We start from the raw sequence: 14,871 nt of genomic DNA, 5'->3' as shown, positions 1-14,871 counted from the left end.
AGGGTCTGAATCCTTCATGTGGTTTAAAATACGGGCTTTGTCCTTAATAATGGTCGCCACAGTAGACCAACTGAAGTCTAAGGCTTTACCAATGTTATTCAACGTCTCGCCTTTCACCGACCGTTTGATGATATCCAGCTTCATTTCCATCGTAATGGCTTTCCTCTTGGCTGGACCAGCATCGCTACAAGATCCTGCTTTCTTTTTGGGGGTCACGATACAAAAAAGGCTGCTTACGGCAATGCTACCCTGAGAACGCCCGATCTCATCTGATCTCTGACGCTAAGCAGGGTTGACCCTTGTTAGTAATTGGATGGGAGACCGTCTGGGCATAGCAGTTGCTGTAAGCTTCTCTCCCCAGACAAATGAAGAGGGGTTGCGTCAGGAACGGCATCCGGTGTCGAACTGTGCCAAATAAATATGAGCGTTCATGTATGATGACACGCTGTGGCGACCCCTAAAGGGACAAGCCGAAAGGAAAAGAAGAAGATGCGAAAAAGGCAAGGATGCTGATTACAGAGCACCAATACAGAAACTCTACACTGTAGGGCTGGGGTAAAAATGGTGGACGAGACTTGGGCGTCGTTAAATCATAACCATGTACGTTGAGCACCGCGTAATCCGAGACCTCCTGTGAAAGCATTATAAGCAACTGTTTTCTCTTGAGTATTCAGGAGTAGGACATGGGTTGGGTTCAACAAAAACACTCGTGTCTGACCAAAAAAAATTCAAGAAAATTAGATTTTTGAGGAAACGCGTCAAGCAGATTAATGACTTTTATGGTAATATTTTCCATTTCAATGACTCCTTAAAACTACAAAAAGAATTTGAAAAGGGCATTTTACAGAAAAGTGCTTTAATTGATGCTGACTTACACCATGGCATGACTTTCCACTACCCACAACAACACATACTATTTCTATACCACACACGTGCATACTCAGTTTGAATGTAAACTTGTCCGACTTCCGTGTCGGTGTTCCTATCCCCATTAATCAACACAACGAAATGAGTGTCACCCCTTAATCTATATTTTCAAATCAAAGTCTGTGGTAATCTCAGATCCAAAGTGATGAAATACCACCATCTACAGGGATTTCTTGGTTATTGCTGTTGCGTACGACCTTTAATCTCAAAAACAAGATGGACGAGACCTTGTTCCACGCCTACCCAGTTGAAATCATTATTGGCAAACTTCCTTTATCAGTGTCAATAAACGATTGGATTCCAGTTGATGGATAAAAAAAAACATCTGGCAGTAAACGATTGGATTCCAGTTGATGGATAAAAAAAAAAACATCTATGGCAGTAAATGAGTTAACTTTGTACCTGCGCCTTTATAGTGTCTTTACAGCCTCCCATAAAATCAATCCTTCATGTAATCTGCCCCGAGAGTAGGTGAGACATACATTTCTAGATTACATACGCATTCATTGTAGAACACAGTAATGTCTTGAGTTTCTCTTTGTATTTCAAAACAAGTCAAATATATTTGCTTTCTTGTTTTTGACCCAGGCATGTGGATTTGTCAAATTTGCCAACCCAGGAGAAAGGGAAAGAATCTTTTACACGAAAAGGCAGCACAGATCAAACGGCGCTATAACACACCACTTGGACGGCCGAAGAACAGGTGAAGAAATGCCTTTAGCTTTTGGACAGAAAACGTGCTTGCATAGCAATACTCCATAGTTTTTTTTTTTTTTAATTCTCTTTATTTTGTGTTTGGAATTAAAAATAAAAGGCATTGATAATATGGAACTTCACTAATAGGATTTTATGACCAGATTACAAAAACTGTAAGTAATTTGTTCGTTCTCTGTCCAGGCCGGGGCGGCCCTTCAAGAAACTGGGTGGCCGTGCTCGGCGGAAGCGTTCAGCATCTGCTAATTCCTCATCCAGCTCCTCTTGCGAAGGTTACCCTGGTGATGACCGACTACTTTTCTCGATGCGGGATGGTGACGACCTGACACAAACCAGCCTCCGCTTTAACAACAAGACCAAGGGATTAATTGATGCACTCACAAAATTTTTTACACCTTCGCCTGAGGGTCGGAAGGCACGTCAGGAAGTTGTGGACTACTCTGAGCAGTGCCGCATACGAAAGAAAGCAAATCGCAAAGGAGATGGAGATGACAGGGCGGGTATGTTAAATATGTGCTCACATGAATTGTCCTCCGTAGTTTGTATGTGGTGAGGGGGTCTTAAAGGTTTTTTTTTTTTTTTTTAAAGCACATTAGTTATCTGAAATCACAGGTTTCTTGAGACTTAGGAACTCTCAATGTCTTGAGTTTCTGTACTTTTTTTTTAACATTGCATACTTTGTTTTTGCAATCCTCAGACAATCAAGAAGGCAGCGACTGGCGAGATGAGGATGACAGACTGCCAGGCCATGAAAATCTAACAGAAAAAGACATTGAGCTCTTCAGACACATCCAGGAGCTTGCGTTGCAGGTATCCAGTTGTTCAGTAAAAATGGGAGAATTATTGTCAGAGATGGGATGAGTGGAGACTAGGTAGACAAACCATATCATGAGACGATCAACAGAGGAACATACTCTTTAATGCTGACTGGGGTAACCCCTTGAGTGAAGAGATTTTACATCTGGGTTAGGGCTGCGTGTGGACTATCGGAAGAAATTTCATTTAGTTATGAAAAGATAGATACGGCAGAAGTATCAACGGAACAGGTTGTAAAGAGTACGAAAAATGTATTTGTAGTAGTAATTCCAATGGTGCTTGCCTTGATAAGTTAAATGCGAAATTTACTTTGGTGACAGTGAGCAGTCACTCACATTTGAACAAGGTACGGGTGTGGTCAGTCATGCCCGCAGATATAAAGTTACGGGTGTGGTCCACAAATGTAAAGTTGTGGATGTGATTATGGATGAAATCTAAAGACCTTCAAGGAGAAATCCACTGGTTTGCATTAACATTGTATCCAATAGGCCATCTAATGTGTTCTCTATTTTGACAATGTGATGTTAAATCCTCTCTCATTTATAGTGTTTTGAGAAGATTTTCGACAATGCCGAATTTTCTGGTGCGCTGCCATTTTTCCGAGTCACATGACCTACGTGCGCAGATGTGACGTGTTACGTGCCGCAACAAAGGCATGGGACACCATTTATGCCCAGCACTGATTTCTCGGATTTATCCTCCTCTGATGAAGAAATAGCAGTATCAGTTGTTGAGCTCCACTCGCGGCTGTGTATGGGAGTATTCCTCCGTCTTCCTGAACAACTGATACTGCTATTTCTTCATCAGATGAGGATAAATCTGAGAAATCAGCGCTAGGCATAAATGGTGTCCCATGTAATTGAGCCTTTGTTGTGGCACGTAACACGTCACATCTGTGCATACAGGTCATGTGACTCGCGAAAATGGCAGCGCCCCAGAAAATTCGTAATTGTAGATTAAAATCTTCTCAAAATACGATTAACTGAGAGAGGATTTAACATCACATTGTCAAAATAGTGTACATATTACATGACCTATTGGATACATAAATGCAAACCAGTGGCTTTCCCCTTTAAAATAACTTACCGAGTTGTTTTACCCGAGTATGTAGTTCTTAATACCATAATCACGATTTGACACTCCACAGACTGAGACAAACATTCTTAAAGAGGTCAACAGACATTCAATATCAAAACTAAATATTCATATAATCAAATCATTTTATTTCATCATGATGTATTGTTATAATCTTATTTACGGCACTATCTATTGTCAATCCATTGATGCAAGGTATCAGTAGATGATCTGTATCTTCCTAAAGCTTGACTTGGGGAAAAAGTTTTCAACTTCAAGATAACTCGGCACCATGGGTGAAAAATGACCATTCACATTTAGATATTGACAGACTAGTCTAACATTAGAACTTAGATCAAGTCAAAGTAAATCACAATCTCATGCTCATTATATTTAGATACCAACACATTACCTGAGTTATATCCCAGAAATGTTTTCAATGTAACTCAGGGGTGCCTAGAATTTCCTTTGACATGGCTCATTACATTGATGACTTTCGACGTAAATGTGCTTGCAGTACGTGAAGCAGCTCGGAACATGTGCTTTTGGCATCACTTCCGAACATGCTCAGTACGGTTAACTTGCATTTCCTGTTTCCGGGTGAATATTCAATATTTACGAGCAGGCTAGTTTTATTAACAACACTTATGAAATAAACACGTAAATTAAGACTACACAAAATAAGCGACGTCTTTCAATATCTATTTTTTCTACTCATAACAAATTTTACGCGTTTTTTTTTTTTTTTTTGTGTTAGACTGTGAAGATTTGCGATTTCAATGGCGCGCGTGTGAACACGCTGGTCAAATGTGAGTTACTGCAGTGAGTCTTGTTTTTTGCCATCAATTAAAGCACTGCCTTTAGACCTCTCCTTGGTGTCAATTTTAAAATAACAGTTATTCATTATGACTCACACGTGTATTTTGTGTACAAACAGCACAGTGTTCACTATACATGCAGTGCTGGTTATAAACTTCCCCTTTTCATGTCTTTCCACTACATTGTTCACTCCCAAACAGAAAGTCGGAGTTACAGGTCCACCGGACCCTCAGATGCGATGTCCATCAGTCATTGAATTTGGAAAGTTTGACATTCAGACGTGGTACTCTTCTCCCTACCCCCAGGAGTACAGCAGGTGTGCAAACTATTCATTTGTATTTGCAATGTACTGTTTTTTTTTTCGTTAAAAAAAAGTGTTGATTTTGTTTGCATTTTCTGTTTTCTTATGATGCTGACATGCATCTGGGCCCAAATGAAATGTAGTTTTAGTGTAAGCAGGAATTTATCTGAGGATGTTGGGGGCTGTAGAGATTCTCATTCTACCTGCAGCTCTTACCTGTTATTTTCTCAATTTACCGTAATTCCCGGCCTACAGAGCACACCTGGTTACAAGCCTCACCGAGTACATTTGTAAAGGAAATACCATTTGGTACAGACATACGCCGCAGCTGTGTAAAAGCCGCAAGTGCCCACATTGAAACACGAGATGTTTACAAAGAAAGACTGTACACATAGTTTTAACGCTAGCGCCCCGCTAATGCTAGTGCTAACGCTAAATAAAACTTACCCGTTAATATCGTTGAGAACGCCAGTAACACAGCGGCATCACTCTAGCACAGCGCTAACGCTAACAGGCCCAGTAAAAGTCACTTCCTCGGCACATATATTCCACCGGTCTCATTCTTACATTTTCCGCTCGAGTGGCCCCTTGCGGCTGTTGGAAAAAATGCACAAATTAGCTGCATCACTGCATAAACCACAGGATTGAAAGCGTGTGGAAAAAGGTTGCGGCTTTAGGCCGGAAATTACGGTACTTGATTTGCGGGAACTGTTCCGGTATACACTATCCACCTTACCACAGTTCTGTGTGTATGACAATCCTCCTGGCTCTTGCTTTTATATTTTCAAAGTCCTCCTTAAGTAATGGAAATCTGCTTATTATTTTAATGCAAAACTGTTTTATTTTCAGCAGCATTGCAAAGTAGTGCAGGGCTCGAGACTGCGACCAAAATTATTGCATATCTGACCATTTTTTCCTTGTGCGCAATTTTAAGATTGAATGTGGTCGCAGTTTTGCAAGTGCATTTTTAATGCTCACATAACACAGTCTCACTATATAAAGAGATGGTGGTTGAAAATCGGGGGCCGCATGACAGCCGTGGAGAAAGCAAAACAAAAAAAAAAACGTAACTAGGAGGCCAGCTTGCTAGAACCTGCCTTTATGTGCGTGCGATCGACGTATCTGCCACACCTGAATCAAGCGATGAGATGGATGATAGGCTGAGGTCTTTTTGGGCACGCCATCATGTGATCGACCTAAACTGCCTTGCAATCAACACTGACCACCCCTGTTCTAGAAAGTAAACACTGCAGCCCTCTACCGGTCAGGGCTTTATGGCAAAGTAGTTTGACAGAAGCCTCCATGGAGTTTGGCATTGATAGATCGATGGATAGATGGATGGATAGATAAAAAATGGGTAGCAATGTATTTGTGTATCTATCGCTACTTTGCTAGATAGGTCTTGTAGCATGTTCTCAACACTAGCTGAATGGAAACACCTGCAAAATATAAATGGAAATAGTTGCACCTTTTTAAACATTGAGTCAACACCTAATTATTAACAGAATGCGGTTAGTGGCTAATTGCCTAAAATCAGGTAGTTGCCTGGTGCTTATTGTATTATTCAGAAAGAAATAAAACACAATTACAGCATTTTTTTTCATGCATAAAAATGTTTTTTATGCTGCGTGCACCATAGGGAAATCCTGAATACAACTTCTATTTACAATGCAAATTTTGTATAAAGATTACAGAATTTTTTTGTATATGTTTAGACTACAGTTCATACACAAATCTTAACACATGCAGGGGCTGAAATACATATTAAACACTTCAATTTAATGAAATATAGTTCCAAAGGTGGTATTGACATGAAAAACTGACCAGATGTTGGGAAAAATAGTAATCAATCTAGAACAAATAAGATCAGTGTCACGACCAGAACAAGGGGTTGGACCCAAATACACGACTCGGGAGAGGTAGAGGCAGTTCGGGAAATGTATTTATTCAATCCAGTGTTGGGTATCAGGCAGGCAGTCAATGGGAGCAGCAGTAACAAGAACGTAGGCATAGGAGGCAGGCAGGAGTCAGTACATGGGAGATCAGGAACAGGATTATGTGAATGCAGGAACGAATGAATGAAGCAACTATCTGGCAAAGACCAGACCGTATGTGTGGTTCTATATAACTGGGACCTAATTACTAGAGACGAGGTCCAAATGTGCGCCTCCGCCGATTCCGGCAGGTGGGTGCCGCCTCGGGGACCAGCAGGGCCATGACACAGAGGTTAAATTGTGTATAATAATGTGAAATTACAGGGAAAAAGGATTGAGCACTCTAATCTAATCTATCGGTCTGTCTGTCTGTCCTATCTAATATTTGATACAAATACCATTGTTTGCAATTAGAGCTTCTAGACACCTGTATGAAGAAGCTAGTTTGTCATAATTTTGGACCATGCCTCCACACAGGCAGTCTTCAAATCTTGAAGGTTCCGTAGGTTCCTTTTATAGACATTGAGGTTCAGTTCCTTACATTGATTTTCGGTTGGATTCAAGTCAGGTGATTGGCTGGGCCATTTTAACAGCTTTATTTTTCAAATTTGAAACCAATTGAGTTTCCTTGGCACTATGTTTTGGATCATTATGATGATGAAGCATTCTATAAGGTTAAAACAACTTAGATGCCCTTGTAACCAATGGTATCCTTATGTTTTGCAACAATTACTTTGTGATTGTCTTGAGACAGATGTCTGCTCTCACCCATCAAGCGATGTATCTTGACCCACATTTCAGCAATGTCATGTTTTTTTTCAAGCCATCAAGTAGGAATGAACCAGCGGTTATTCATTTGCAGTGAAAAGAGACTGGATTGCAGTTAGATTGATAGATTTTAGGTGTTGCTTTGGCTTTCCATGCATTTTTGTACTTCCCTTTCTTCATGTTTTCAGTACTTTCTCCCTATATCATTTCACAATTTTACACAACTTAATTTCTGATCTTATTTGTTCTACTTTTTGTATGTATGGATAACTTGGGGTATTGCCAACATCTGGTGAAATTTATAGGTCAACTGCACCTTTGGAAGTACATTTAGTGAGCAAATTGATTCCGTGTTAAATACTTATTTTAGTGTGTGCAGACAGATCAGTGCTACACTTTCCCAAAAAGGGTGTAATCAACTCATGCTGAAAAAGGCAACCAATAAAAAAGTTAGTCCTGTAAATCTGATATTTTTAACATGTTGAAAATTGTACTGTAATGAATGCACGTACCCTTTTCATACATATTCCACCTTAAATGTATTTTTAGACTACCCAAACTCTACTTGTGTGAATTCTGCTTGCGCTACATGAAGAGCCGTAGCATCCTCTACCAGCACATGAAGAAATGCAACTGGTTTCATCCTCCAGCTAATGAAATTTACAGGAAAGATGACGTCTCTGTGTTTGAGGTAAACACTGTTGCTGAAACATAGTCTGAATAATAGTACTGACATTAATAGACTGTCAGCATAGTCAAGAATGAGTGATGACTCTGCTACAGAGATACAACACTATCATTGTTATTAGGTCTTGTTTTTTTCTCCTTTGTCTCCCGATCGTGCTTCAGATAATTAATTCTCTACCCGAAATGACTAGAACTTAACACTTAACTGATTAATCAATCTTAAGAACATTCCTGTTATATTATTTGCAGCAAGACAAAGGCAGTAGTGCAACATAAAATGTTATGACTGCTTATATGGTTGTGTAATTAATTCAAAATGTGTTTAAAGCCCCAGTGACATGCATATAAACGTTCTAAAATAGATATTGTCATAAAAAAATACATATAACATTATTCACTTCAATGTCTATGCAAAAAAATAAATATGAGTGGAGACCGTGTCATTCATACTTGAAGTTGTGGAAGTCTCACTCGACATCGAAATGGTAGCCATATTGCCTGCAACGTCATCAGCAGACGTCACAGTGGGACATTCGCCATTGAAAACGTAGTGGCACCTGCTATGGGAAAGGAACAACAGAGAATTTCGGATTTTTCTGACTCCCCTTCTGACACGCAAGTTGTTTTTGAAGAATAGAACATCTCACACTCAAGTGAAGTGACCGGGGCAATAACACCCTATCGTTTCAAGCCATATTTAGCTGATATGCGGATCACTTCTAACTAACAACAGACTCCCCGAGATTATCACAGTATGTAGCGCATTCAGCTGCGAGCGATGACAACGCTATAAAGCGGCCCGGCTTGGCGCCGCGACGAGCCGATCACGGCTTCGGGGTGGTGGTAAAGTAGCTCTTTGTTCCTTCATATTAGCCAAAATGCCGGCTTGTTGTATTGCTGGATATTGCTCAAGGATCAGGAAGATGGATTCGCTCTTCATACTTTTCCAAAAGACCCAGTGCGTCGTGAAACATGGATTGCACAGGTGCAAAGGACGAGAGCTTCGAGGGTCCCAAATGGTATACAACTACTAAAAAAAATAATAGTTGGGGGGGAGACGTAATCCGTAAATCAGGGGTGCTAAATGTGGCTATGTGCCACCCCGGCCGAAGCCATGATCGGCGGACACAGCGCCGCCGAGGTGGCTCCTCGTGGCATCTGGCCTTAGTGGCTCATCACTGCCGTGGAGGTGGATCGGATGGGGAGGCAGTTTGGCTGCGCCGTCGTCATCGCTCACGGCCGTGAGTGACAATGACGCCGCCCGCGAGCGCCGTTGTTCATCGCCGCCGTAGAGGTGGATCGGACGGCGAGGTGGTTTGGCTGCATGCGGTTTGGCCATGATCCGCATATCATCTAAATATGGCTCGAAACGATAGGCTAATATTGCCCCGGTGACTTCACTCGGTTGTGAGATGTTCTCTTCTTTGAAAAGAGTTTCCGTGTCAGAAGGGGTGTCGGAAAAATCCGAATATCTCTCTTGTTCGTCTCCCATAATAGGTGGCACAGCGTGTTTTCAATGGCGAATATCGCAGTGTGATGTCACGGACAGAAGATGCAGGCAATATGGCTACCACTTGGATGTTGAATGAAGCTTCCGTAACTTTGCGCATGGATGACGCGCTCTCCGCTCATATTTATTTTTTTCATATGGATATTGAAGTGAATAATGTGTATTTTTCATTACAATATCTATTTTAGAATATTTATAGGCATGACACTTAACCTTTAAATGCAGCCCTATGGGGGCACAAACCAGTGCAATCTGTAGGCCGGTCCCAAGCCCGGATAAATGCAGAGGGTTGCGTCAGGAAGGGCATCCGGCGTAAAAACTGTGCCAAACAAATATGAGCGTTCATCTAAAGAATCCCATACCGGATCGGTCGTGGCCCGGGTTAACAACGCCCGCCCCCGGCACTGCTAACCTGCAGGGCGTCGGTGGAAAATCAGCTACTGTGGGTCGAAGACAAAGAAGAGGAGGAAACCGGATCCAGCGTCAGAAGAAAAAGAGGAATGCACAGAGCCTACAACTGAGTGTAGGGACTTTGAATGTTGGGACTATGACAGGAAAAGCACAGGAGTTGGTTGACATGATGATTAGGAGAAAGGTTGATATTCTGTGCATCCAAGAGAGCAGGTGGAAAGGTAGTAAGGCTAGAAGTTTGGGAGCAGGGTTTAAATTATTCTACCACGGAGTAGATGGGAAGAGAAATGGAGTAGGAGTTATTTTAAAGGAAGAGCTGGCTAAGAATGTCTTGGAGGTGAAAAGAGTATCAGATCGAGTGATGAGACTAAAATTTGAAATTGAGGGTGTTATGTATAATGTGGTTAGCGGCTATGCACCACAGGTAGGATGTGACCTAGAGTTGAAAGAGAAATTCTGGAAGGAACTAGATGAAGTAGTTCTGAGCATCCCAACAGCGAGAGAGTTGTGATTGGTGCAGATTGTAATGGACATATTCGTAAAGGAAACAGGGGCGATGAAGAAGTGATGGGTAAGTACGGCATCCATGAAAGGAACTTTGAAGGGCAGATGGTGGTGGACTTTGCAAAAAGGATGGAGATGGCTGTAGTGAACACTTATTTCCAGAAGAGGGAGGAACATATAGTGACCTACAAGAGCGGAGGTAGAACCACGCAGGTAGATTATATTTTGTGCAGACGATGTAATCTGAAGGAGGTTACTGACTGTAAAGTAGTGGTAGGGGAGAGTGTAGCTCGACAGCATAGGATGGTAGTATGTAGGATGATTCTGGTGGTGGGTAGGAAGATTAAGAAGACAAAGGTAGAGCAGAGAACCATGTGGTGGAAGCTGAGAAAGGAAGAATGTTGTGCGGCCTTCCGGAAAGAGGTGAGACAGGCTCTCGATGGACAACCGAAGCTCCCGGAAGACTGGACGACGACAGCCAAGGTGATCAGAGAGACAGGCAGGAGAGGACTTGGTGTGTCATCTGGTAGGAAAGGGGAGAAGGAGACTTGGTGGTGGAACCCCAAAATACAGGGAGTCATACAAGGAAAGAGATTAGCGAAGAAGAAGTGGGATACTGAGAGGACTGAGGAGAGGCGAAAGGAGTACATCGAGATGCGACGTAGGGCAAAGGTAGAGGTGGCAAAGGCTAAACAAGAGGCATATGAAGACATGTACACCAGGTTGGACACGAAAGAAGGAGAAAAGGATCTCTACAGGTTGGCCAGACAGAGGGATAGAGATGGGAAGGATGTGCAGCAGGTAAGGGTGATTAAGGATAGAGATGGAAATGTGTTGACTGGTGCCGGTAGTGTACTAAATAGATGGAAAGAATACTTTGAGAAGTTGATGAATGAAGAAAATGAGAGAGAAGGAAGAGTTGAAGAGGCAAGAGTGAAGGACCAGGAAGTGGAAATGATTACTAAGGGGGAAGTCAGAAAGGCACTACAAAGGATGAAAAATGGAAAGGCAGTTGGTCCTGATGACATACCGGTAGAGGTATGGAAGCAATTTGGAGAGATGGCTGTGGAGTTTTTGACCAACTTATTCAACAGAATACTAGCGGGCGAAAAGATGCCTGAAGAATGGAGGAAAAGTGTTCTAGTTCCCATTTTTAAGAACAAAGGGGATGTTCAGAGCTGTGGGAACTATAGAGGAATAAAGTTGATGAGCCACACAATGAAGTTATGGGAAAGAGTAGTGGAGGCTAGACTCAGGACAGAAGTAAGTATCTGCGAGCAACAGTATGGTTTCATGCCTAGAAAGAGTACCACAGATGCATTATTTGCCTTGAGGATGCTCGTGGAAAAGTACAGAGAAGGTCAGAAGGAGCTACATTGTGTCTTTGTGGATCTAGAGAAAGCCTATGACAGAGTACCAAGAGAGGAACTGTGGTACTGCATGCGTAAGTCTGGTGTGGCAGAGAAGTATGTTAAAATAGTACAGGACATGTATGATGGTAGCAGAACAATGGTGAGGTGTGCCTTAGGTGTGACAGAGGAATTTAAGGTGGAGGTGGGACTGCATCAGGGATCAGCTCTGAGCCCCTTCCTGTTTGCAGTGGTAATGGATAGGCTGACAGATGAGGTTAGACTGGAATCCCCTTGGACCATGATGTTCGCAGATGATATTGTCATATGCAGTGAAAGCAGGGAGCATGCAGAGGAACAATTGGAAAGATGGAGACATGCACTGGAAAGGAGAGGAATGAAGATTAGCCGAAGTAAAACAGAATATATGTGCGTGAATGAGAAAAGTAGAGGGGGAAGAGTGAGGCTACAGGGAGAAGAGATAGCGAGGGTGGACGACTTCAAATACTTGGGGTCAACAATACAGAGCAATGGAGAGTGTGGTCAGGAAGTGAAGAAACGGGTCCAAGCAGGTTGGAACAGCTGGCGAAAGGTGTCTGGTGTGTTTTGTGACAGAAGAGTGTCTGCTAGGATGAAGGGCAAAGTTTACAAAACAGTGGTGAGGCCGGCCATGATGTACGGATTAGAGACGGTGGCACTGAAGAAACAACAGGAAGCTGAACTGGAGGTGGCAGAAATGAAGATGTTGAGGTTCTCGCTCGGAGTGAGCAGGTTGGATAGGATTAGAAATGAGCTCATTAGAGGGACAGCCAAAGCTGGATGTTTTGGAGACAAGATTCGAGAGAGCAGACTTCGATGGTTTGGACATGTTCAGAGGCGAGAGAGTGAGTATATTGGTAGAAGGATGCTGAGGATGGCGCTCCCAGGCAAAAGAGCGAGAGGAAGACCAAAGAGAAGGTTTATGGATGTGGTGAGGGAAGACATGAGGGCAGTTGGGGTTAGAGAGGAAGATGCAGGAGATAGGCTAAGATGGCAAAAGATGACACGCTGTGGCGACCCCTAACGGGACAAGCCGAAAGGAAAAGAAGAAGACACTTAACCTTTAAGCATCAATATTCTAGTCAATGGAGAATAATGTAAGTAAGATTGTTTAAAAAATATACCAATGCTTTTTGTCTTTTATAAATATGTTCTTTTAGGATTTAGTAATTTGTCACATAATAAAGAGTATATGAGACCAATCTTATCTACATTTACAGTATACTGATTATAATCATTTATTTTCTCATGTTCTGCTGCTTCATTCTGTTTTTGCAAACCGCATCTCCCAACCACAACTTCTCTTTGGGTTCATTCACACTGAAGGATTATGAAAAGTCAACCTAAGGTGTCAGTTGTTTTTCTTTCTCTATCCCTTGATATAATTGTGGAGTGTCTTCTCACACTCTTGTCATGGTCATTGCTTTATAGCAGCGCCTTCCTTCAGTTACCATAATTTCACACATACAGTGTACATTTTTTTCTCCCAAAAATTGTGAGTGTGCATGATACATCTGTATAGGGGGGAAATGAAAAACAAAAGTTTTTTACATTTTATAAATGTATGCCACCATCCTGAGGTTCTAAAAAAAGCACCACTTGCTAGGACTACAAAATAGGTGGGCACTGAACTGCTGTTTGGCACCTAAGGAGAAACAACAGTCAGGAAAAAGCCCCCCACCAAAAGCCAGAAGAAGAAAGTCCTCTCGTCTACTGGAGTGAACCCCAATGTACAAGTGCTGAACCAGGGGGAAATAAGTATACCCACACCTGCTCGGGGACTCTCATGGTGGGCAACTCCACAGTGGAAGAGAGTCCAACCCGCCTCGAGAGGAATCGCACCATATCCCAAGCCGTGTGTGTGCGTGTGAGCGAGCGAGCCTGACTACATCCAGTCGGAATACACACCACCAGCTTGGGCTCCTTTCCTCCTAGATAAGTGACACTATGTCCTTAGAGGCAACTTCTATAGTTAGCAATCCAGATTGCCAAGGTACCTGCCTGGCTCATAATGCATCTGAACCATATGGCCCCTCCCACAGGTGATGAGTCCATGGGAAGGAGACCTAAGTTACCCTTTCAGGGTGTGCCCAGCCAGGCCCCATGGGTGCAGGTCTGGGCACTAGGCTTTCGCCTTCAAGCCCCACCTCCAGGCCTGGCTCTAGTTGGGGGTACCCCGGTGACCCAGGTCCGGGCAAGGGAAAATTGAGTTGAAAATTTTTTTTTTGTCATCATCAGGGATGTTTTGTCCAACAACTATTATACATTTCTTTTTGTTTGTTTTGTTTAATGATAGTGCTTTTCTGAAATGCTCTACAGTTTAATTTGAATCCCACCAAAATAAAATGTTTTGCCTGGTTCTACATGTTTTCTTTTAAGAATTGTACCCATCTTGAAAATTCTGCCAGGGGATTAATCATATGATGACTGTTTTTTATGTAGTAAATCAAAGTAGTGCTACAAATTTAAAAATAAGAGCAAATAAATGAAAAAGGTATTACATGTTCAAAAAGAAGTGCTTGACTTCGTAATTAATTGTTTGGAAAAACTAAAAAAATAGAATACATTTTTTTTTATCATATAAACCCTAAAACTGAAGTAAAATCATGCATTACTAAAATGCATTTGTATATACGTAGGTAGAAGGGTTTTCCAGAATTTTAAGGTCAACTTTGAGGGTGCATAATATACATGGGTACGCATTACATGAGAAATTACGGTGTTCCATACTATCAAAAAAGCATGTTACTTTTCTCCAGAATAGTGTTCATTGGCTTAAAGGGCATCAAGGAGGAAATCTCTGATTTTATTGCACTCATGTTATATCTCATTCATCTCTTTTAAAGGTTGATGGAAACGTGAGCACAATCTACTGCCAGAATCTGTGCCTACTGGCCAAGCTTTTCCTCGACCACAAGACCCTCTACTACGATGTGGAGCCCTTCCTTTTCTATGTCCTCACACAGAATGACAGCAAAGGTTGCCACCTTGTTGGATACTTTTCCAAGGTAAAACAGT

General features: G+C 42.0%; 1 protein-coding gene across 4 annotated transcripts in view; it reads left to right on the top strand.

Moving 5' to 3' along the window:
* kat6a (K(lysine) acetyltransferase 6A) overlaps positions 1–14,871 on the top strand; it is a 49,899-nt gene that overhangs the window by 25,498 nt on the left and 9,530 nt on the right. For all 4 annotated transcript variants that reach the window (XM_061816600.1, XM_061816598.1, XM_061816599.1 and 1 more), the window contains exons 6-11: positions 1,516–1,630; positions 1,825–2,141; positions 2,339–2,451; positions 4,551–4,666; positions 7,903–8,044; positions 14,700–14,861. In XM_061816600.1, the coding sequence (XP_061672584.1) occupies positions 1,516–1,630; positions 1,825–2,141; positions 2,339–2,451; positions 4,551–4,666; positions 7,903–8,044; positions 14,700–14,861 (965 nt within the window). The remainder of the gene's footprint in view (positions 1–1,515; positions 1,631–1,824; positions 2,142–2,338; positions 2,452–4,550; positions 4,667–7,902; positions 8,045–14,699; positions 14,862–14,871) is intronic.

The sequence above is a fragment of the Syngnathoides biaculeatus genome, chromosome 4 (genome assembly GCF_019802595.1).
Source record: "Syngnathoides biaculeatus isolate LvHL_M chromosome 4, ASM1980259v1, whole genome shotgun sequence".
Lineage (NCBI taxonomy): Eukaryota > Metazoa > Chordata > Actinopteri > Syngnathiformes > Syngnathidae > Syngnathoides > Syngnathoides biaculeatus.
The sequence above is the reverse complement of the archived record's forward strand: the minus strand, read 5'-3'. Positions and strand labels throughout refer to the sequence as shown.